Genomic DNA, 25172 nt, shown 5'->3' on the forward strand with positions numbered 1-25172 from the left:
TACCCCTTCTGTCTCCCTCCTCCGTCCCTTCCTCACCCTTCCCTCTTCCCTCACAGTTTAATTGCTCTACTTGCTGTTTTGTTGGTTTGATTCATAATTGTAAATTGCTTCTACTGTAATGTTATATGTATTCTGTTGTTAAAATGTAAAGCGTTTTGGATTAAAGCGCTATATAAACACAATAAATACAAATACAAATTAAAAGGAACTGTGCTGAAAGCATCCCAGGAGAAGGAGTCATTCTCCTGGTCTTTTGTTGTTTTGTCTTAGTGGTAGGGCTAGAGTAGCTTATCTTTTTGGACAGACAGACTGTCCCCAGTCAATTTACCAAAAATATTTCAGAATGGTACATTTCACCGAAGACCATAATGCTGGAAAATAATAAATATATAGGGTAGTGGGGTAAGGGGTTAAAATGAATCAGGATGGGGTTAGGGGTGGCGTTATAAGGGTAGGAAATTGGGGTTTTGGACTCCCCAGCGCCCCCTCCCCTGCCACCACCCCCAAAATAAAAAAAAGGAATGGTGTTTTTCAGTATTTTGGTCACAATGAAATGCACCACTCTGATTTGTCCGTCTGTAAGATCACATATAACCAGGACAGACTACTTACTTTGGACTTACGACTTATGACTAGCACCCTAGTTTAGTTACGTTGGGAAGGGAAACCCTTAGTGTAAGGAAAGTTAGGCATTTTCTTGTTATTTAAATAATATACTTGTGAACATGGCACATAATTGTCTATCTCCTCCTTCTGAACTACCACCGTAGATACTTCCTATACTACATGGTGCAGGCAAATTCCAATATAGATGGGTTAAATGTGGGTACTTGCGATTTATTAGGCCTTCATGAAACCACTAAGCATACAAAACTCACAGGTAGCTAATGTAAGCAAAAACCACACCCTGTGTTAAATATCCGTATTAAACAGGTGAGTAACCAAATGCAGGAAAAACTGTTTGAATAGTTAGATTAAGCACAAACCCAGTTCCCTATGTCTTTGAAGTCCAACCCTAAAATGCATGGGGCCTTGTGCCCAAAAGTCACAACATCCAACCATGGTTTCTTCAGGGAAGGTATTTCAGAACTGTTGCATTGGGCTCTGGTGGTGCTTTGAAAGTTCATTAACGTAAGGTAAATATTAACTTCCAGTCTGATAAGTAACACTCTCTATCCAATTCCCAAGGTAAGTCTGAGGAGAGGATCCTTAACCCAGGTTCGACAACCAAAGGCCAGGCAGGAGGGAGCTAGGAATAAGGGCGCTACACCCAATGTTACTCTATGGGAGATGTTGGGGACAGGAACAGTGTTCAATTGCCCCCTGACTGAGATTGCTCCAGGTGACACTGCAGGTCGTCTGGAATTCCCTGAGAACACAATCTTTTGTCCTTGATTCGGGTGAGGGGAAGCCCAGGGGTTGCGGGAGCAGAGGTCACTTTTCAGATCAGGAGCTGGTCGTGGTTCTCACCAGACGGTTCCAGGCAACTTCTTGAAGACCCCCTCCTCCACAATTGAAGAGAAAAATGCTGGCATCTGCAGTGCAGACCCTTCAGGACACCACGGGAATGCAGAGAGACTGTTCCAGTGTAGGTTAACACGGTCAGGCAGCGACAGGCGATTTACCAGAGGTGAACACCGGTCCAGTCCCAGCAGAGCTTCCCTTTATGATGATATGGCTGAAAATGTGAGGACAGGCGACTTATGGCATAAGATGAACATCTTACAATTCCGAAGGCTCTGCTCAGCATGGCGATGGCGGGAGCGAGATAGCCCAAAAGCAGCTGGTCAGTCCACCTGGCGGCCCAGGGACATTTCCGAAGGCTTCCAAAACATGGATTCTCAAGCAGGCGTGGAGACCGGTTGTCTCCCCCCAACCTCCCTGGTCCAAGGGCTGAAGCAAAAATGAGGGTCTTCTGAGACCAGGCAGAGAAGCAGGGCTTTACCGGTGATCACTGTAGTCGATGCTGGTCAGCTGCTGGATTCGTCCTCTGGTCGTCAGCAGGCTGCTCTTCCTCGTAGATGTCTTTGTTCGAGCGATGCACTGTTGAATTTCTGCAGGAGACCTCCTTTTATCCAAGATTCAGGCTGAGAGCTAGCCCAATCCCACCAATGGCAAGGATCTTCAACATTCAGGAAGCCCTAGGTTGTCCAATCCTCGACAACCACTTGTCATTACATCCATCCAGCAACATAGTTGTGGGTGCCAGAGGATGCAGATTGGGACCAGACTGTCCCAGCGCTTTCCTCTGGCTCACACACACAAAGCCAACTTGCCTGCCAAAGCAGAAGCTTTCCCTGGGAAGGGGGTTACCATACATGGCATTTCCTGTCCTGAGAAGAAAGCCAAAGGGCAAGATGGTCAAAGAACAAGCAAAAGTCTCATGGCATGGGCACTTTAGGGTGCTAGCCCCTTCAGTAGCCATTCGCCGTAAATGTAAAGTGCACAAGAAAAAAATCTGAAAAACTGTAAAAATCACACCTGGCACCAGCTTGTCTTAGGCACATTGTCAAAGTAACCAAAAAGCGACTTGGTAAAAAGTTACAAGGATACAAAGTATCCTAGCTGCCCTTACCTATAAGGTGATCTGTGCAATTGTAAAAATACATGAATTCCATGCAATGGTCAAAATGGGGAAAATCCCATATATGAGGGTTTGTTCAAGCTCTGTCGGTCAACCTTTCTCTTGGTTCTTGGCAATGATTGTTCCAGGTTTCTCCCAACTGACCTCTCATATCGGGAGAATTGTACAACTTTTGCTGCTTGATTTCTTTTTGTCTTTTGGCTCATGGCAGTGCTGATTCCAGGTTTCCCCCAACTGACATCTCATATCAGGAGAATTGTACCATGTTTGCCTTTGCTTTTCATTTCTATTTGGTTGGTATTAAAAAATGCATCCCAAATGTTCATTAACGTATTCGCACGTCTGGGGCTGCCTACTCATTTAGGTTGATTCAGCGGTTCATGCAGCTGCTGCGAGGAGGTTCCGTTGGGCAAGCGTCCCATTCTTGGCAGAGTCTCTTTGGGCTCCCACGTCTGCATCTCTGCGATTCGCTGATGGAACCACTTCCGCTCTGCAGGATCCCATCTCCCCTGGTCCTGCTCTGCACAGTTCACCTTGACTTCACTGGAGTTCCTCCTCTCCGGTTCTGAACACCTCCAGTCCTTTACCGGCAGACTCTTCCCACAGCTCTTCCTTGAGTCTGCCTCTGGACTCGCTTCCCACTCTGCAGCCTTTCTCCACTCTTCTTCTCCAGTCTGTTAGCTTCAGGTGATTTTCATCATTAAATGTCCTGCACATCTGACTTGGATCTTGCCAACTAGACCGCATGTTGTACGTGGTGTCGCATTCCCTCCACATTGACTCCATGCTCTTCTTCCTCGTCTCAGTACTTGAGGCTTTCTGGGGACTTGAAGTTCAATGAAGTTTCAAATGTTTTTAAGTTACATTGTTGGTCACATGATGAGAGAAAACCAAATTGGACAAATTAGACTCAACATTGGCTGCAGTGGAGTCTGTGCCATAAAGGAGTCCGAAGTTAAGGTCACCCAGGACGACAACTTTGGATAATGGCTTTAGCATGTAACAAAATTGGAGCAGGAAGTCTGGCATAGTTGTTGGTGGCCGAGATATAAAGATAAAATCAATGGTGGTGTTAGGATTACATAACTTGCCGTACAAGATGTCAAAGCCAATTGGCCCTTCAATGATTAGTTGGTTAATCTGTAAAGAGGCTAAATAAATTAAGGCGACACCTCCAACCCCTCACCCCCGACCAGTGGTGTGGGCAGCTCTAAGAGTTTCGTAGCCTGGCGGTATAGCGAGTGAGAGCTGCCCCAGTAGAGGCATGGAGTCAGGTTTGTTACTGCACAGATTTGAATGTTTTTAGACAGCAGGTAGTCGGCCATCTCTGTTGCATGCTTGATCAGGGAACGGCTATTGATTAGCAGACAATTGAGTGCTAATGTTGCCAAGAGCATTCATGCAGGCATCCCATGTGTTAGCCGGTATACATAGGTTGGAATTAGGAATGTGCATATGCTTGGGACTCATTTTCTCTAGGCCCCTAGTAGTCATGGCCTTAGATGTACTAGTATTAATATTACTTGGACCCACCGGCTCTGCGAAAGCAGAGATGAATTTCCGTAGCTGAGACTGGGACTGTAAAGAAATATAATCCACAGTCAGATATAGGATTTTCTGTTCATCAACCGAAACAAGGGGTAAATAGTTAGCCTGTGAAATCGTGCCAGAGATGGAAGGACAACTATTAGCATTACTGGTCTCATAGAAGGTAACTGGGCCTAAGACACGATCCATTGTGCTACTAGTAATCACTGGTTCTGATGCTTGTTAATCAGCTTAAAATCACATGCTGTGCGTATAGTCCGGCATCCAGTGGTAACCGCTGAGTATTGAGTCTGGTCATTCAAAAATCGAAAGGGGACAGCGACATGTGCGTGCCTGTAACACTATCCCTAATGTGACGTGTAATGTACCCAAAATCCCTCGCACGTCGAGGTCCCTCAGATTGTTTCTTTCCGCCCAGTGAACTGGTCGCCTTATGCGGAGTTCTTCCAGAGACATTGCTATTGTTATACTTCTCAACCTTTGGTCGAGGTTAGATATTATCTTGCCGTCCCTTACCCTCGACAGCTGTTTCTTGACCTGTGCCGAAGCCTGCTCCACGGACCTTCGACGGAAAGTGATCCGGTCGGTGCTGCTGACCATGTGGCCGGGCCTTCTGGCCGGCCCACACAATAGGGAGAGTGGGGTTGGGGTGGACATTTCCTTTGTAAGAATGCCTTTCCCTTTCCTCTCTTTGTTCCCTTGGTCTTGTTGTCACTGTATTATTCCTCCGCTATGGAGAGGACTCCATTTACATTTTGTCCTTCATGCAAGGCCAAATTCCAGTGGAAAGACAAACGCCTTAAGTGCAATAGGTGTCTTCCCCTTAACCACAATGAAGTGGCATGCTCGGCTTGTAAGCTCCTGCGTCCGAAGACACTAAAGGAGCACTGTGTTAAATGGTGGGCGGCCTACGGAATGTCGCAGGCCGAGAGTAGTTCCCCTGCCGCCGAGTGTGACGAGCGGCTTAGTGACGACCAGGGCTCTGAATCGGAGGCCATAGAGCTCACGGCGGAGTGCTCACGCTCTGCATAGTTCGTCCCCAGCCCCAACAGGCACGACGTGAGTCCTGCTATGGGAACTGTACATCCGGGTGACAAGGACGCACACACTCCCCACACTAAAGACACAACCGCCGGTTCGTTTTTGACGAAACAGTTTTTCCAGGTTCCTCAATATGAAGTTTGAGGGGTGCATGATTAGGTTAGAGAGGTTTGTGGAACTCTCAGAGAAGTCCACACCCAAAAGGCCTCGAAGAGTTATTTTCCCCCTGTTGCAAATTTTCAAAAGACTTTTGATCCTTTTCAGGATGAAGAAGAGACTTATGACCTCACTGAGGATGAGATCCCTGTAGATCAATTTAATCAGGATGAATATCCATTTGGGGACCCTGTGGATGAGCACATTGATCCCACAGAGGGGTGGGAGGACAACCACGACCGGGTCGATCCTCAGCCATGGACATCACCTACTCCAACACCGGAACCTGATGCCCTGTGCATGGTCCCCCCCCTACCGCACCCACTCGACAGGCCGCCCCAGTTGACGACCAGATGGCGTTTAACACCATCTTGAGGCGGGCAGCTGAACATTTCCAGATTGCTACGCGGGAAGATTTAAAAGAGGCTGATTTTGTCGAAGACATCCTGAAGGAAAAACCACTGGCTAGCCAGGCTATTCCGTTGTTGAATTCAATCAAACGGTTGGCTCCTTCTTTGTTGACACCCGCCCTAACAAGGGCAATCAATCCTAGAGTAGAAAAACAGTTTCGCCCCTCCCCTTCTGATCCCTTTTACATCAGAGGTCATGCTATACCAGATTCCCTGGTGGTAACTACAAACCAGGAAGAGGGCGGGCGTCCCCCTGTCCACAGGGGAAGCACCCCCTGATGAGTGCAAAAGGTTATACGCACTAGGGAAAAGGGTCACAACTGCCGCAGCTTTTTCCACTCGCATAGCTAATAACACAGCTTTGTTGGCTAGATATTTAGACACACATTGGAACATGCTACAAGAGGGCCTTGAAGTCCCTAAACCAATGCGGGCTCGCCTGGTTTCCATTGTAGCAGGTTAATCAGAGTATTCTCAAAAAATACTTTAGATGCAGCAGAAACAGCTGGCAGGACCTTGGCACAAGGTACCCTCCTAAGGAGGCACGCATGGTTACGAAACTCTGGTCTCAAACCAGAAACCCAAGCTTCACTAATAAATAAGCCGGTGGAAGAGACTAACTTATTTTCGAAAGTGGTTGACGAAGGAGCACAACACCCTCCTGACCCTGGACCAAATCACCCAGAGGCCTTCCACAAGGAGAAGGAGCGGTTCAAGATGTTCCTTTCGTGGCCAACGCTTCGCTCACAACCATTATGGCTCGGGAAATAACTGGTCCTCACCCCAGGGAACCAGCTACACCACCCGTATCCCCCAAGAGGACAACGACATGGTAAAGGAAAGGGTACGAAATTCCACCACTAGAGGCTCCCCAGCCTCAGGTCAGACCAGCAGATCCGGGTCCCCTCCCATGCCGCCCCGGTCGGGGTCCGGCTAACATCATTTCTTCAAGCATGGGAGGGAATAAAAGACCAGTGGGTACTCAAGAACGTCGCCCACGGGTACTGCATAGAATTTTGCCAGACCCCCCAATTCAGACCTCCCCGATTGAGACTCCTGACGCCGGAACACCTGCGCATCCTGCTACAAGAGGTCAAGACCCTGCAGGAAAAGGGCGCCATAGAAGTCGTACCTCTTCTACAGGTAAACCAGAGTATTTATTCAGTGTACTTCCTTGTACACAAAAAGGATCTCACAATGCGCCCTGTACTAGATTTGCGCCCAGCGAACAAATTTGTCAAACCTCAAAAGTTTTGTATGGTCACTCTGCAGGAAGTAATTCCCTTGCTCACACAGGGAGACTACATGGCAACATTGGACATGAAAGATGCATCATTTCATATTTCAATGTTGCCAGCGCACAGAAAATACCTCAGATTCAGGGTAGAAGACAAGCTCCATCAGTTCAAGGTACTACCCTTTGGCATTGCCACAGCACCAAGGGTATTTACAAAGGTACTGGCAGTGGCAGCAGCACACCTGTGCAGATTATCCCTCCCAGTTTATCCTTACCTCGATGACTGGCTAATAACAGGGGATTCCTATGGAACATGCCTGTCAAACACCCAAAAGACGATAGACCTCTTATTTAGCCTGGGATTCTCCATCATCGAGAAGAAATCCAGCTTAGACCCCAGTCAAGTCAAGCAGTTCCTAGGGGCTCAATTCGAAAAAAGCATGGCCTCGTCTTCCCCTCCGAGAGGGTCCAAAATATGTTTCAAATCCCTTAATATGTAGCCAGTCGGGAGGTGACGGTACACAAGGCCATGCGACGGTTAGGAATGATGGCGTCCTGCATTTATTTGGTTCCTCACGCGCGGTTGCACATGCGTCCAATGCAAGAGTGGCTCAACAGCCAGTGGTGTCAGGCCAGTGGACAATGGGACGATCTAGTGATTGTCTCGCCAGCCCTTGTTCTCTCTCTGCAGTGGTGGTCGAGGGAAAACCTCCTGCAAGGAAAATCCTTCACCACCCCCGCAGTAGAAGCCACTCTCACTACAGACGCATCTCTCACGGGGTTGGGGGGGGCTCACCTGCTTCAGCAAACGGCTCAGAGTCTGGTCCTCAGAAATGGCATCCAACCACATAAATCTGTTGAAGCTACTGGCAATATTCGAAACTCTGAAAGCCTTTCAGACACAACTGCAAGGAAAGACAGTCCTGATCCTTACAGACAGCACCACTGCCATGTATGATCTAAACAAACAAGGGGGCACTCACTCTCCAGGGCTGTCCAAACTGCCCCAGAACATCTGGAAGTTAGCTCTCAAACACATGTTCCTGATTTCCCACTACCCATGGAGTATGAATGGCGATTACATGGAGACATCCTCTCCAACATTTTCGCAGAATGGGGCTTCCCAGAGATCGAGCTGTTGGCAATTCTGGAGAACGCTCAATGCCAAGACTAAGCCTCCAGGTACCCCCAGAACCGTTCCAAGGGGAACGGACTCTGGATCACATGGTGAGGGAAATTTGTTTACTCTCCCGAACCCCCCCCCCCCGACTCCCCTACTCAACAAGATAGTGCACAAGATGCACCAGGAACCAGTCACCATGATATTGGTGGCCCCCATGTAGGTCCCGCCAACGCTGGTTTGCTCATCTGATGGAGCTGTCCCTATCTCTTCCAATGAAACTGCCTTGCCTGTACACCATTTTGTCTCAGGAATATGGGGAGACACTTCACCCATGCCCGCAAACACTGAATTTAGGGGCCTGGCTCCTGAGGTCATAGAGTTCGGGCACTTACAACTCCCTCAGAGATGTATGGACATACTCAGAGAGGCAAGGAAACCTAATACACGTTATCGCTACTCCATTAAGTAGAAGCGTTTTGTCATCTGGTGCAATTCTAAGAGCATCAACCCCATTGACTGCTCTGCTACCCATATTGTTTTGTATCTGAATCATTTACTGGACTCAGGCCTGGTTTTTAACTCTCTAAAAGTTCACCTAGCTGCTTTTTCAGCCTACACTAAGTCACAACAGAATGTGTTGTGGTGGAAGATACCAGTTATTAAGGCTTTCATGGAGGGAGTAAAGAGAATTCACCCTCCCATTTCTAACCCGGCTCCCGGATGGGACCTAAATGTGGTGTTAACTAGACTTGGGGGGGGGGGGTCTTCGTTCGAGCCCATCCATAAAGCAAGTCTCAAAGATCTCACCTACAAGACTGCCTTTTTAATAGCTATTACTTCTATAAGGAGAGTCGGTGAACTACAGGCCCTCTCAGTTCTAGACCCCTTTGTTAGAGTTCAGAGATAAGGTGGTTCTGCGCTCTCACCCTAGGTTTGCGCCTAAATTCATTTCCAAGTTCCATGTGAAGCAGTCCAAAGAAACTGCCTATGTTCTTTCACAACCCCTCCAGCATGGGAGAGAGAAGCCTGCGCGCACACGATGTACGCAGAGCAGTCATGTTTTACATGGAAAGAACTCGACAAGAAAAAGAAAGACAAATACATTTTTTCGTTTCAGTGGTGGCAGGTAGAGAGGGAGACCCTGTCTCCAAATTTACTATCTCAAGGTGGATTGTCAAATGCATCACACTCTGTTACACTTTTGGTAAGAGAGAACTGCCTTTCATGCCTAGAGTACATCTACTCGGTGCACAGGGGTTTCCTTAGCATTCATTGCAAATGTTCCCCTAGAGTCCATTTGCAAAGCGGCAACCTGGAGTTCTGTACACACCTTTACAAAGCACTTATTGCCTAGACACTCGTTTTAGGTCTGATTCTCAAGTGGGAAAAGCAGTACGAAGACATCTTTTCACTACTGTTCCTTCTCACAACCCACCTCCAACTCCGGGTACGTCTTGCTAGTCTATGCACAGCATGTGATTCTAAGCAGATTAACAAGCATCAGAAGACATGCTTTACTTACCGTAAAAGCATTTCTGATGATTGTATCTGCTTAGATTCACATGCGCCCAACCTTCCTCCCCGCTGGGATGGAAGGAACATAGACGTCTACTGCTTTTTTCTCTCTTTTCTATACTCGCTCACGATAGTCATAAGGCTCCCTCACGACAGAAAAAATGCAATCGGAGGGACCTCGACGCGTGAGGGATTTTGGGTACACTACACGTCACCTTGGGGATAGTGTTCCAGGCGCGCCCATGTCGACGTCCCCTTTAGATTCTCAAAAGACAAGATGCAATACTCTGCAGTTACCACTGGATGTCGGACTATATGCACAGCATGTGAATCTAAGCGGATACAATCATCGGAAATGCTTTTACGGTAAGTAATGCATGTCATGCTGTAGTACCATGAGATTAGTGGTAATTTCTTCAGTGAGTGGCGAAGAAGCACCAATATTTGCCGGGTAGGAAACCTGCCCCTTTTGGGGATGCATGGAAGACAGAACACCATTTGGTCAACTAAAGTACCTTTCAATAGTGACTGAGTCGTAGCCACCATGATGGTGACTGTAGCATCTGATTCAATTACAGAAGGCAGTTCTGGGAAGGTGTCAGACATCCCGAATCCACCAAGATGATACTAGCTGTAACGGTATCTTGTAAGATACTAGACACAGATACCTTCGTCTTAATAAACATATATAACCCCCCTGAGGCCAAATATAGTAAAGAAAATATTGCCACACTTTCTAAAATTCTCACAGAAGTAGGCAATAACATACCACTGATAATAGTAGGTGATCTAAATGTAAGATTAAACTACAAAACTGAGGTATACATAGAGGAAATGGTGTCAGAACCCATAATCCAGAACTCCGATAAAAAAACTAAAGATTGGATAAAGCTGTTAAATAAATTTGAATTAATAGTATTGAATGGTAATACACCAGGAGATTGGGAGATGAATGTGACACGGATAATGGGATCATGTATGAACACCATAGATTACATGATAGTAAATAAAAGAGCTAGGACAATGGTCAAAGACATGGCTGTTGGATACAGAGAAGAAAGTGACCATCTTCCTCTGTATCTTTTACTTGCCAGCAGAACTCCCTCGAATGTAAAATATCAGAATAATGGGCAGATCCGAGCAAATATAGCAGGGAATAGAATACGATGGAACCCTAAAAATATCGAGAAGGGTAATAATACAGCTGAACCCCTGTTAGATTTGTTTGTTGAAATGGTCAGAGCAAATGAACTGCACAATAATAGCAACAATAATCTATTGGATATGTTTAATCACTTAACAGAACAGGTCAGAGTAGCCATAAGCGATAAACGTAGATATAAGTCCACCAATGAAAGATGGAATTTAGGAAAGAAGAAGAAACATGATAAAGCAATCCAACAAAAAAAGAAAACCTTACGGAAAGATATACGGGACTGTATTAAAGAGAAAGATGAACAAGCAACGAGTAAAATACGACACCTTAAGATAACATATAGAAGATGGCTGAAATTCCATCTCAAAGCAAAAAAAGAAGAGATGTGGCGTTCGCTAGCCGATGCATCTAATCTTAAGAACAGTAAAATGATGTGGGACATCATTAATGAGAAAAAAGATACGTGTATACCGATTAATTGTGTTTCTGAAAAGAAGTGGATCACCCATGTTACTAATACTATTGGTAGACTAGCAGAAGATGAAACTGACTATAAACCAGTAAAAACTGAATGGAAAGGTAATTATACAGTCGACTCACTAAATAAAATAATTAGCAAACTTCCTAAGTCCAGAGTTGCTGGCCCAGACAACACCTGTAATGCCCTATTACAGAAATCCCCTGCAAAATGGGCTAAGGTATTATATATTGTCTTTAAATGGATAGGAGTACATGGGAAGATCCCAAATTCATGGAAGAAAAGTATAATACTTACGGTACACAAAAAAGGAGACCGCAAAGAACCCAGTAATTATAGGATGCTAGCGATGCTGGATATTCCAGGAAAAATCTTCGGTAAAGTCTTGTTAGAAGAGCTAAATAAGTGGATAACCAACTGTAGAATTCTGCCTGAACACCAATCTGGCTTTAGATGTGGGTCATCCACAGCCCACAACATAACCATTTTGGTTAATGCAGTAGAATATTCCTGGCTAAACCGAGGACTGCCTGTATATGCTGCATACATAGATTTCTCTGCAGCATTCGATACAATAGCACGTAGCAAATTGTGGGCTAAATTAGAGCAATGGAAGATACCAAGTGGCCTTCTTTACATGATCCAACTACTGTACAAAGATACCTCGGTCAGGATACGACTAGATGCGGAAGGTCAACTCTCAGAAAACATCCAGACTCGACGAGGGGTAAAACAGGGATGTACTTTAGCAGCCACCCTATTTAATCTTTACCTCGCCGATTTTCTGCAAAATGTGAATTCCATTAACATGAATGACATTAAGTTAGGCAAACTGATGCTAAGTTGGTTGGGATATGCTGATGACCTCATTTTACTAGATCATACACCTAAGGGACTACAGGCAAAACTTAACGAACTTGAAAAGTATGCAAACATTAACAATCTTGTTGTAAATATTAGCAAGTCTAAAATTATGAAGTTCGAAACGCAGGTAGCTAAGAAGAAGAGATTTACTGGAGGGTGGAAACTAAACCAACAATGGATCGAAATAGTACATGAATATAAATATTTAGGAGTTATCATAGACGACAAGTTAACATGGAAGGCACATTGGATAGAGACAAAAAGAAAGTGTATGATAGCAACTATGGCACTGAGTAGGTTCATAGGTAATTTAGGCACCTACTCTGTTGCAACAGTTGTAAAATTATATTCAGCTAAAATTGTCTCAAGTTTAATATATGAGGCAGAAATCTGGAGCAGCAAATTAGGGGACAATATTGACAAATTTGAAGCTAAGATGTTAAGAATTCTGCTGCGAATGCCAAATGTAGTACCATATGAAAACATGATGCTAGAATGTGATTTATTAAGTATAAGAAGTAAAGTACAACTGTCCTCTGCCGTACTATATGCGAAGCTTACACGACTCAACAATGATACCTTTATAGTGCGATTGATGGAACAATATAAGGGACTTGATTGTAAAACAGATTTCAAAACAATAGACAGATGGAGATTAAACTACCTCCAAATGATCAAAAATGAGACTTATACCTGGCTGCTATACTCTGTAGCCCAGATAAAAAATAAATTGAAAAAATTAATTTGGGAATTAGATAGAGAACAAAAAATAGTAAATCTGGCCACTAAAATGAATACTGGAATATATATAGAATATATACAAAAGAGGACACTGAAACCTAAATACCAGATGTCCTACCCTAATTGCTCCACCATTCGATGGTATCTGTTGTTCAAATTTAATGTATGTGAGGTTTTAGAAATATTAGGAGCACGAGTGGGAATTCCTCGCGGACAAAGACTGTGTCGTCTTTGTGGCACCAATGCGATCGAATCGGCATACCACATTATATGTGAGTGTGAAAGTGTGCAAACTATACGCACCCAATATCTGCTGAAATATGACAACTCAATGAATATGTGTAATATGCATAGTGTATGGGAGAAGCTTGTGGAAGGTAATGATGTAAATTTAATTTTTTATTTAATGAAATTCTATGTGTTGGTTTTAGCAATTTTAAAAGATTTATCCCTGGATATTTTATACTATTAAGTGTGTAATGAAGTTGTTATATATATTTTTAACAAGAGACTGCCAGAGATGTGTACATTCTAAGCTAGCAACTTTGATGTGATGATTTAAGTAAAAATATGTAAAACTGTATTGTTATATACATATTATCAAATAAATAAATAAATAGTGACTGAGTCGTAGCCACCATGATGGTGACTGTAGCATCTGATTCAATTACAGAAGGCAGTTCAATGGTAACATTTGTGGATTTGTTGCAATGGTGTGCAAGAGCCATAGAGTGATAACGCTCCAAAATAGCAGCCGACCTACTCGGTCTATTGCCATAATCATTGCCCAAGAGCGGCATGCTGTGTTTAAGAATGGATTAGTGGTATATATATGGTGAGGAGTGTAGCACCTAGTGGTATATATATGGTGAGGAGTGTAGCACCAATAACAGGAGGAGCAAAAGAAACAAACATACTCTCAGAAAACTCAGATGTATCTGGCTCCCCTCCGCGATACAGACTCAAACGGCTACAACGCACTGGCGCAAACGCGCCTGAAAGTATTTTAAATGGTGCTGCTGCTGGATAATCTAGTTCCTCAAAAAAGCGAACTTCAGAGATGCAGCAGTTCAAGGGGAAACAATCTGCTCAGAGCTCACCAGTGCAGCCCTTAATTGAAAAAGACAGAAATCTAATTAAAGTCTCAAAACGGTCTCGACAGTGCTAGCAGGCACAAATCCTCTGCAAGCTAAACAAGTGATTCTAAAGCACAACTGTGCATGCACTCGACAATGACAGGTAGCCACAGTGCCTCCCCTGTCACCTGTGCATGATTCTGCATGCGCTTTCCGACCGGCACTTTTTCTGCCAGAGTATGCAGCAAATGAAAATTCCCAAATGTTTCCTCGCCCCGCAACATGGTCACTTGTATTTCCTTGTGCTCAAATGGGACCCCTCGCCCAGCCATCTCCACCTGCTATACAGTTGTACAGCATGCCAGTACCTCGACCAGGGAGCAGCAACGTTTGCCATTCTGAAACCCAGCAGGGAGCGGATCATTGTAGCAGTATACTGCCAAGGAGTGCACCAAGTGCCCCTGCCTGACGCAGGAAATAGTTTAACTGAGGCATAGTCCAAGGAGCCAGCGGTGGTGTTAAAAAAGAAACGCTTAATTAAAGGGTTCCTGTCGTGGAGGCTAGTGCCTCACAAGTAATGGCACAAGGAAGAGGGACATGGTGGTAATGCACATGATACTGCTGAGACTGTAATGAATCCCTTAGTATGGCATATTCAAACACAGATCTTAGTAAAATAATGTATATTCTGTGAAGTTGAATAAGATTATGTGCAGGTTACCGTAAAGTAGACTTGTTTAAAAATATTTTTTTTCTGGAGTTCAGTTCTGTCGCTGTACACTTTGGGATAAAAGCAATGTCCAAATGGGTACCAGGTTTAGCTGGTAGTACCACAGAGTCACTTTGCAACTTATGTTTGCTATACAGGCAATTAGTGTCTCATAGACATCAATCTGAAAGAATGACCAGCTTTCAGATTAGCTGGTCCGGATGTTGCTGTACCCACACTGTTCACTATAGGCCGAATGTTAAAGAAAACACTTTGGAAATATTTGGATGCTTCTCCAGTAGGAACCAAATACAGGGTGAAGCTTGTGTACAAACATCTTCAGATGTTTATAGCCACTACCCTTTAACCGCTGAAGTCCTTACAAGGTTGGAAGTCAAAGGTAGTCCAGTGAGGGTTCCTATGGTGATGAAGACGATATGTTGGCAAGCTGGTCTGCAAAGAGCCACTGGATGAGACCTTGGGTCCGAGTGAAGATGAGCAATGCAGCATTCTGGTTATGGAAGTCAGTTTGGATGATTCTGGCTGAGTTGAGTGGTTGCAGATCATATGGGACAAGGGTCTTTTGGAGCTCCAGCAGTTATTTATAATTTCTTTGTTTGCTCATTGCTTTTATTGCCAACTATCCTTGGCCTCTGGTACCAATGCTGCATTTTTGTGTGCATTCTCTTAATGTGCGAACCACATTGGGAAGAGCACGTAATCATTGGGGCTTGCATCCTGATTGGCGGTTCCTCAGTTCCCTCTGGTCGGTTGAAGTCCTATGTGTGCAGACACAGGCAGTTGGACCATCAGATCTGTCATCAGAGGTTGGAGGCCAGCAGAGCATTTAAGAATAGTCTGCAGTTGACTCTTCCTCAAGCTCAACTTCCACTGTTTGACCAAGTAAGGATGCCGATTTGCTGGTTCAATAGAGAAATCGGATCCCTGGTGAACACTAACTTGCCAATTAAATGAGTGCAGATGTGCATCATGTGGCCAACCACTGGTTGCTTGCCAAATGAAAACCTTTCTGTGCTTCTTCCTGGACCTTCTCACAGGTGGGGATTGCAAAAGGATTTCCATTCATTCAACTGGTCATAGCTTGTTTTGGTCACTGCGGCCCTTTCTGTGAGGCTAGTAGTGACTATGCCCATATATGGCTACATCTGTAAACCCTCATACATTTTCCCTAGGAACAAAAAATATCTGCTGACTTGATACTGGTTTTTGTCCGGTTTCCCAGTAGTAAGCCCTGCGTGTACAGCAGGCTGTCCCCCACTAAATTTATACAGTCACCATAGACTGCCCCCAACCAGCGGAGCCCACATAGAGAACTATGAGGCCATTCACACAAGGAACATAGTGTCTAAAGGGCATCCTAATCCTAATTGGCTTAATGTCTCTCTGGGTCACATCACTGAAGTGCATCCCTAATGCAGTCTCAGATTAGGATTCTTCACGGAGTGTGTCGGTAAGGCAGGCACGGAAAAAGCAAAACATAGAGTGGCCTCTTGCTAGAGGTACAGCCTCACACTGTGTGCGACTTGATTTTCGTTTTTCTTCTATATTTTGTCTTTGTGCTTCAAGCATATTCAGTTTAAGGGTTGGAGAATAGTGGTCAACTTGTTCTTGCTATGTTGTGCAGCTGTAAGGTTTTCTTGAACTTTCTTGGGTTATGTGTCACTGCTGCACTATATACTAGGGTTATCAACCTGTGTTATACTGTCTGAAAATGTGTTCAACTAATAATGTATTGTGGCATTAGACCATTGTTTAATGGGTATGATTGATATTTTTGGTTTACATAGTGGAGTAGTCTGAAAGCATGGAACAGCAATGCTTAACTAGGTGTTTGCTTCCAGTCCCTCAAATGTTGTATGATTAGGATGGTGAGATGTGTGATATGATTTTCTATTTGTTTGCTCCCTGCAGGTTTTTATTGCTCCCTGCAGGTTTTTATGTCGTGAAATGGTGAAGTGTGTAACTGTTTTGCCCTTTTGGCGGTGGTATATTGAGTTGTGGACAGTAGTGAATACTCTGACACCCTTCTTTGCTTTTCTCTGCTAAAGCGTGTGCTGAGCTCCCATCCTGCCAACCACATCCTTTTTGCACTGGAGCACTTGGCCCGCCAGAATACCTTGAAGTTGCAAGAGCTAACTGCCAGCACAGACATCCACAGTGAAATTGAAGCTCTCAAGTAGGTGCCTGGAGTTTTTTCTTTTTTAAGGGAAGCTGAAGGGAACAACATGATGTTCTAGGAAGCATGGGGTTGAGAATGCTTTGAAAAGTGGGTTTTGGTCAGCACTTTGAAGGGAAGGGTTGTTCTCCAAGTTCTCTTTCTCTCCCTCTCTGCAGATTTAAGTTTGGTACGTCACACCTGGAAGATGTCTCTGAAACGGATGTTCTGCCATCTGTCCACTCTCTCATACAGGTTCTTTCTCTAGTTGTGTACACCCCAATATCTGCTTCCCCTTTATCCAATTCCTTCCAAACTTGCTCTCATTCCCTACCATTCGACCTCCAAATAGGTTTTTTTCTCTGTCTATCATTACCCACAGGGCCCTCTTTTACTTATTCTTAGTCTTTCCCTCTTGGTTAGTGATGGGGTGAGCGGTGCAAGCTACTGCAGAATTAACTCTCAAAACAGGCTTACTAACTGTTCCTGTCCTTTTGCATGCTCCTCTCTTCCCCCATACTTTGTGTCTCTTTCTGCCAAATTAAGCCGAAAACTCTTGTGCCATTTGCAGGAAGGCTGGTGCGAGTGTGAAGAGATGTGGGTGCAGCAGATCCCCCTGCGGGCTCAAGTGAAAAAACTCTCAGATCGCTTGGCATCGGTGGTGCAGGAGGTTTACCGTCTGCTCTCCGATGGGACTGAAAAGTCTCTGCGGGCCAGGTACAAAGTCAAGTGTACTGTTATATACACTACTGCAAGAGTATGGGCGGCTGATCCCAGCCCTGAGGTTTACAGTGTGCACTTCTTGGGTGTTCTTGATCAAATTATGCTATCCTCGTGTACCTCTGTTTGAGAGAATTCTGAGAGTTGTATGGCTTACTCATTGCACTCGACATACTGTTGTATCATTTTCAACTTTTGTTTTCAAAGGAGCTTGTGCCTCTTTTTCTCCAGTATTGTATTCTTTTGATCTGTGTTTGTTTTGCAGCTCATCAATATTGTTTTAAGATGACATGGTGTACATTGGACGCCTTCAAGTGGTTGTAGTCCAGAATAGTATATTTTGCCCAGTGTGTGTTCATAGATACCTGTAGATTGAGAAGCATGCGTAACCGATGCCTTTCATGGAATCATGACACCATTGTGTCTATAGGCAGTTCAAGACTAAAACATAAAAGTGAAGAAAAGGAAAGCATTGTGTGAAATGCATGACCTAGCTGTTCGGAAGCTTCCTTGCTGTTTAATTAGACATACTCAGAAGAAATCGGCCTGTCTGTGTCCAATAGGCAGCCAAATGTAAATAACTGGATTCCAAGAGGAGGGAAGGGGAAGGTCTAACAGCTTAATTGCCATAGAAATGGTCTACCTCCGTTAAGGCCCACAACCCTCATTAAACTGGAAAATCTGTTAAAGCAGGTCAAACAAGAATGAAAGGGTCCTCATGCCAAGCACCAAAAAAGGCATGTATTCCAGCCTAGATGATGAGCCTATGAAAATATGTCTGACCTCTGTCTGAGAAAATTACATGAGTTGTTCCTGCGGGACAGAGAAAGGAACCAGAAGCCTTAATCGTTAGGCACTCTCGGAGAGTGGTTCTGAGCATTTTTGTTCTCTGCATTACGAGTCCATAAAGACAGGGCGACATGGGAATACCAAGGCTGCTATTGGTAGGTTCCCTGGTTCCAAGGCTCCAGCACCGGATGGGTTATGCTCACTGGTTTATGGTTTATGGTTTATTTGTTTTCTTTTCGGATTTTTTTATATATACTTTTTTTTATATTTTTTCCACTTGAGGTTTGTTTTGTTGCTCCACAAATATGGATTACTGTGGTTGAAATACTGGTTGTATATATATGGAAAAAAAACTTTTTTATATGAAATGAATTTTGTAATAAAATATACATATATTTTTTTAATGTCGCTTGTGAGTGCAGTCTGTTGCAACTGAGGAGGGCAGCTCGTTAGGTATCCAAACTATTGCTGTTGGATCTTTAAGGGCGAGGATTTGAGAGGAGCTAGGACCTTCTGTTTGTAACAATACAAGTTCAATTGGGCATTGTCCTATGCCTCTTTTTACAAAAAAACCCAGTCCTTTGTAGTTCTTTGGTTATGGTTTATAAAACCATTAAGGGTGTGCAGAGCTTGCATCTGTTTGCAATGAATTGCAAATGATTGGAGAGAGGGAGGCATCCCGACTTTACTCTGGGGGTTTTCATCCTGTTCCTTCTTAAGCCTGTGAAACCACAGGGATCGGTGCTAGTCGTGCTGCCCAATTAGCAAATAGGCTGTTACTTTTGATGTGAGGCATTGTTGACCCAGATCAGGCCTGTTTCATCCCTAGCTGCTCACCATTGTACATCTTGTGCAGGCTGTTCTCAATTCTACAACATTTGGACCCAAATCTGGAGGCAGTTGATGCAGAGAAAACATTCCACTCAGTGGTCTTTCCTGTTGCGAAGTCCTGAATAGGATAATGGTGGGCCAGTCCTTTCTCTCATTGGTAAAGCTTCGCCGCTCACCAGGATGTGCATGAATGGGTTGGTATCTGTTCCATTGGTGATGGAGAAAAGGTTGCATTATGGTGTTCCCCGGTCTTGCTTAATTTGACTATATTTTCAGGGCGGAACACTGTGACAAAGGAATCTCTACATACTCTTAAGTGGTGTGGTCATTGTGGGAAGTCCGAATCGGCAGATAGAGACACTGGCATTTTGTTTAAAGGGTTAATTCTTGTTAAGTGTTTAAAAGCGTAATCTATACCTGATGTGTTGAGCCCTACCCTAAAGAAAAGTCTGAAAGAGTGCTCGTCCACAAAGTAAATTAAGTCCCCTAGCATTTCGAACATAAAGAAAAAAAAATATTCTACAAAACACAATAACGTTCACCCCCCCACCCGAAACTCCCCACCCCAATATAGGAATGGTGAATGTCTTCTGACCTGCCATAATGTCTTCGAATCACAGGCGGAATGGGGCTGCCTTTTCAGAGTTTGTCAATAGAAGTCTTTCTTCTCATTCACCCCCTCTTTGGGGTTGTATAATAGTCTTTGCCAAGTCTCTTCCTCGCTACTTTTTATCAACTAGTTTGTCTCAGTCTTTGGTTTATGAACCCACCTGGTTTGTTTTTGGATTCATTCATCCATATCGGGTACAGGTTTTTCCTGTATCCCCCACCCAGGAATCTTGTTTGAGGCTCTCCAATGATTGTGATCCTTTATTGGATTTTCAGGTTCTTTGTGCCCCAGTTTGGGATTTGCTTGTTCTCGCACCTTTCAGGGGTTTACCTTTTTACTTGCTACCGTGGGGTATATTTTCTTGTAGCCTGCCTGAGCTATGGCTTCTCTAGCACCACTTAGGGGCTATGCTTGCGCTCACCCCGCCCTCGGGTATGTTTCTGGCACCCTGACTTGACTTTACCTTCCCATGTATCTCAGAGCCACCGGGTATCTTTTTACTTTGCCGTCCTCCTCGGGTATACGGAATTTCGTGGCAGGCATCGCTGACTCTGCGTTTTCTCATCTTTGTCACGGTTAGCGCTGATGCCTTTCTCTCTCTGCCGGCTCGTGGCTCTGTGGCTCCCGTCCCTTGATCCACCACCAATGTCTCCACTCGAGAGGTTCTGGGGTTTCCCAGGTTGTTCGTCAGCCAGTGTCTTAGCATTCCATAGGCTTGTCTGTGTGTTCATTCGTCACACCCCGCGTCAGTCTGCCTCCTCTGAACATGCCTCCCAGGACAAAGTCTCGCTGCCTATGTGCAGGTGACTCGTTTTCCAGTCACCAGCGCGGGTCATATCTTTGTCCACCGAGGAAGGGGGGGGGGGGTGGGGTAGGGTTTGCTCCCTCAGCTCAGACAAAAACAGTGTCTGAAAGGGGTCAGACGACACGTCGTACGACTCATGAGTCTGTACAACATTCAATCCCCATATTACCAAAACAATGTATCTTTTTTGGATAAGGGAGGGTAACCAATATACCTTTCTTGAGAGTGCCTGTTTCCCAGGGGGTGGGAGGGCACCTCCAGGCAGATCCTGCTTGCTGTGTACCTTAGGGGTTGTCCAGCTTAGCTGGCTCACCTCCCTAGTCCCAAAGGGGGTGGCTCTCCCTTGGAGTGGGAACAAATTCCATGGATTCGTCACACATTGTATGCGGATGATACTTTTTGCATCTGGGCCTAGCAGCAGTCATGGCACTAGTTTAGTTTGAGGGACACTTGGTATTCTCGACAAATCTAATTCAGAGCTATTTATGCTTACCAGCTCTACTAGCAGGTGCTGGATGAGCTTAACGGATGGAAGGGGGGCACTTACAGATGTCTTTGAAACAGAACTTTGATAAAGCAATAGTATACCTAGAGTCACCGATGGACAGTTAGGTAAAACTGAATATTGTTGATTTAGGAACGCGGTTTGCCCCCCCACTGCACCTTCTTTCTATACTATTTTCTCAGCATTATGATTCTGTTGCAAAGTCTTCCTTTGCTTTTCTATGTAGCCCCCTGGTCACGCCTGATCAAGTGGCTTTGGGCCAGGTAAGTGGCATGTGAGTCTTTCCCTCTCTTTTTCTCCAAGGTGTGAGGTTGGCAGTTTCACATATCACACATTATTACCTGTTCACTCAGGCACAGTTTGATTACTTTTGGTGTACAGTGGTTCCTGAGAGGCTGCATGAGTGCCTGGTATGGGCTCTGGCCGCCTTGGATGAGTTGTGCTCACCACTGCTTAGGGAGACCAGCCTCTGTCCAAGAACAGCCATGTTATTGTATGCACTGTTGAAGTGCAGGGCTGACTTGAATCCTACGACCGACTGCAAACTCCATTCACCTTCCTTGCACATCTCAATCTCACTTCCTCAAATGGTATTTCCCTGTTCCTGGTCTTTGTGGTGGGGTCCTTTATGTCACTACTGCAGTTTAAGCAGAGACGAAGGCCCTCTATCTTGGATGTCTGTACCTATTTTACCTATAGGACCACTATGGGGAACACTTGATTAGAATTCCCACTACAGGGAATGGTGTATGGCCCATTGAATCTGATAGTTCCTGCAAGAGCATTGGGCAGCTTAATTTCCACTTTGTATGCGGCTGTAATTGGGTGTGGTGAGTGCAGTGTACACGGTTTGTGATCAGGAAATGGGTCAGACTTTAAGGATTACTTGTTGTTCATTTGTTATCACACTAAGTCTATCAATGATCTACAGTCATTGTATCATTTGAAATAGTTCTATATTTTGCCATTCGCTCTGCTTTGAATTTCTTTTTAGGCGGTTTGCAAATGAGTTGTATAGGTGCTCTTGCGTGGGGCTAGTGACTGACTTTTGCCACTTAGCATAGTATTAAGATGGATTCTCATGGTCCACACCCGGGGTGGATTTTGGGAGGCAAACCTATTAAGGTGAACAGGAAAGACAGTGTAGTCTAGCCAAACTTCAATCAAGGTAGTTAGCGGAATGATGACGCTTAGACTCCGGAGGAGTGTGAGAGTGGTCTAGGGCTACAATGAGGTCCAAACACAGCACTGCAGTAATTCCAGTTAAGCATGGAAGTACAAAAATATACGATTTATTTGGCCTTTTAAAATACACACTAAGCAATAAAATCTTATCACACAACTACTATCAAACATATACTGATCCACAAATGGAGTCTAAATTGAACCCCTACGCGTTAACTTAAATACAGTTAACAGCATAAGCAAGACTTTTAATAACCGTTTGGGGTAAAGTAAATGAGGAGGTAGAAAAAGAGGTGATTCAAAACCAGTGTAAACAGGTAATAAATCAAATTCGAAAAATATAGTTGAAACGCTTATGAGCAGTCCTGGAACTAGAACCGTAACTCTTAGTAAGTCGAGCCCTGAGATTTAATATATTACGCTTCTAGAGACTGGCTATCTGATCACCCTTGGCACTAAATGAAGAAGACTTCTGTGGAGCAGGTGACCTCCAGGTACTCCAGGTAGCGAAGGAGACAGTATTCAACAGGAGTCATCACGGTCAGGTGATGGCAGGCGATCTTCGGTTTGCGAAAAAAAAGGAATAGTCCATGCACAGCTTCTGTTGCGATTGGAAGGCTAAAAATGCCGGAGCAAGCGTCTTGTAGCATAAGTTGCAGATCCTTCAAGTTCCAAGGATGCTCTCAGGATGGCGATGGCTGCAGAGTGGTAACCAAAGAGAGAGCATGTCAGTGCCCTGGGTGGTCCAGGGACACTTCCGAAGTTTCGGCTAGCGCAGATCCTCGAGCAGGGTTCAAGACTGGTTGTTCCCACTGGCCCAGGGTTCAAAGCACTGGCTTGCGCTTTCTTGGGGTTAGGAGAGGGGAACAGGGCTTCACCAGGACTTGGCTGGAGGCAATGCTTGTAAGTTGCAATGGTTGTCCTCTGGTCTTCAGGGGTCTGCCCTTCTTTATTGAGGTCTTGGCTCCAGCGATGATCTGGCGAAGGGCTTCAGGAGTCCCCCTTTTATCCAGGATTTGGACTGGAGTCGCCACCAGGTGCACTAATGGTAAGGATCTGCACCATTCAAACTGTCAGGAAATGTCCAATCATGGACAGCCACTGGCCAAACATTCTGTCCAGCAACTTGGAGTCAATGACACTATGTGGACTTGGACCAGACGGACCTAGCCCCGACATCCAGCCACACACACAAACCGCCACCTGGAAAAGGGATTTCCATATAAGGCAATTCCAGACCCGAAACGACTTATAGTCTAATGAACAACATGGCCAATGGTGTACTCTTTATGGTATTAAGCAGTAAAACAAAATAGAAGAGGTGATGGCTGGAAGGTTTAGAATTAATCTTAACCTATTGCATTGCTTTGGGTAACCCTCCAGACCATTGCTCTTTGCCTGCCAAGCCATTACAAAAGGAAAAAAGACCATATGCAAATCAGGGTTGGTCCCACCCCAAGAAGGGCATACCAGCCATAACTGCTATGTCACATCCCTTCTGCACGAGACCACACACATCCCCTAACATGTTTCGGCCTTGTTGAGCCTCATTAGTGAGGATTAGCTTGGGTCTCTAGACTCAGCAGGTGGGGACACACATCTGGGCATACCCGTCCCACTCTGGGTGACTACAGCAAAACAAAATTGTTGATGGCTGGAGAAGGGATGTGACCTAGGAGTGCGAGCTGGAATGCCCGTTTTGGGGTGTGACCAAGCCTGATTTGCATATGGTCTTTCCCATTCTGTTATGGCTTGGCAGACTGAAAAAAGATGGTTTGGAGGGTTGCCCAGAGCTGTGACCGTGGTTATGATTCATTCAAAACCTTGCAACCATCAACTTTTGGTTTTGCATTAAGCAGTAAAATGCAAAAGTGCATGCGCGACGTCAAAAACATGGTAGAAAATGTTGCGCTGTCACCAACCCATCTTGGGCACATTATATTTGTAACCACAAAGTTACAGAAAAAGTTATAAGGATACAAAGTATCTTAATCACCCTTCTCTTTAAGGTGCTGCATGCAGCTTTAAAAATACAAGAAATTCAGAAAGGGAGACAGTCTCACAGTACTGATGGACTTAGAGACTGATCACGCTCCTCATAAAAATGATCACAAAGCAAGAGAAGTAAAGCATAATGCTTTACTTGCCTCCAAACAAATCTGATCTGCAGTAAAAACAAAGCAAAAAGAAAGGGTGTTCCGTAGAAGTCTATGGGAGGAAAGCAGCGAAAAGAAAGTCTTTCCTAAAACATTAAAGTACCTTTTGGTGGAATCATTCTGGTTTGCTTGGAATGTTTTCATTTGGTTTGTAAATGTCCTTCACTTATCATGGCAATGCCCTCCTAGGGAGCTACTCTGGCAGACAATGTTTAAGCTGCTGAATGATATGTTGGAGGCCTAGCTATCTTCCACTGCCTTGTTGAGGGGGTCCCTGCTCATGTTCGTGTGGTTGTCCCTTTCGCTTGCCAAGAGATTTGTTTCACTATCTTGGTATAAAGTTGCAAGACAAGATAAAGGGCATTTCCCTCTGTACCTTGATGGAATATGTTTACTATGAGCTGATCAGGAAGCCTAAAGGCTCACGAACATGTGGGTTGTTTACAAATATTACTTGCTTAACTTACTGGTGATTTTAACATTGAACATTGAAACTGCAAGTCAAGGATCTCATGCCGGCTACCTTCACCTTTTGGTTACTTCTGTAACTGGGACATGCTCTTGATGTATTGACCTGTTTATGGTGGGTATTTCGCTTTTGGGTCTAAATTGTGAGATCTATGGTGTTCTGCCTTACCAGCAATTGATGCTCTACTTTTAGAACACTGCAGAATATGCATGCAATAGTTTTTATGAATTTGTATTTGAAGTGGCTAGAAATCGAAAGACCATTCGCCTGCAGTAAACTGCGAACAGA

The 25172-nt window shown here is 44.6% G+C and overlaps 1 protein-coding gene across 3 annotated transcripts in view; it reads left to right on the top strand.

The window, feature by feature from the left end:
* Positions 1 to 25172, top strand: part of HAUS5 (HAUS augmin like complex subunit 5) — a 740017-nt gene that overhangs the window by 208794 nt on the left and 506051 nt on the right. For all 3 annotated transcript variants that reach the window (XM_069604849.1, XM_069604848.1, XM_069604847.1), the window contains 3 exons: positions 16708 to 16835; positions 16994 to 17069; positions 17386 to 17531. In XM_069604849.1, the coding sequence (XP_069460950.1) occupies positions 16708 to 16835; positions 16994 to 17069; positions 17386 to 17531 (350 nt within the window). The remainder of the gene's footprint in view (positions 1 to 16707; positions 16836 to 16993; positions 17070 to 17385; positions 17532 to 25172) is intronic.

This window comes from Ambystoma mexicanum, chromosome 1p (genome assembly GCF_040938575.1).
Source record: "Ambystoma mexicanum isolate Mex_15411 chromosome 1p, UKY_AmexF1_1, whole genome shotgun sequence".
Lineage (NCBI taxonomy): Eukaryota > Metazoa > Chordata > Amphibia > Caudata > Ambystomatidae > Ambystoma > Ambystoma mexicanum.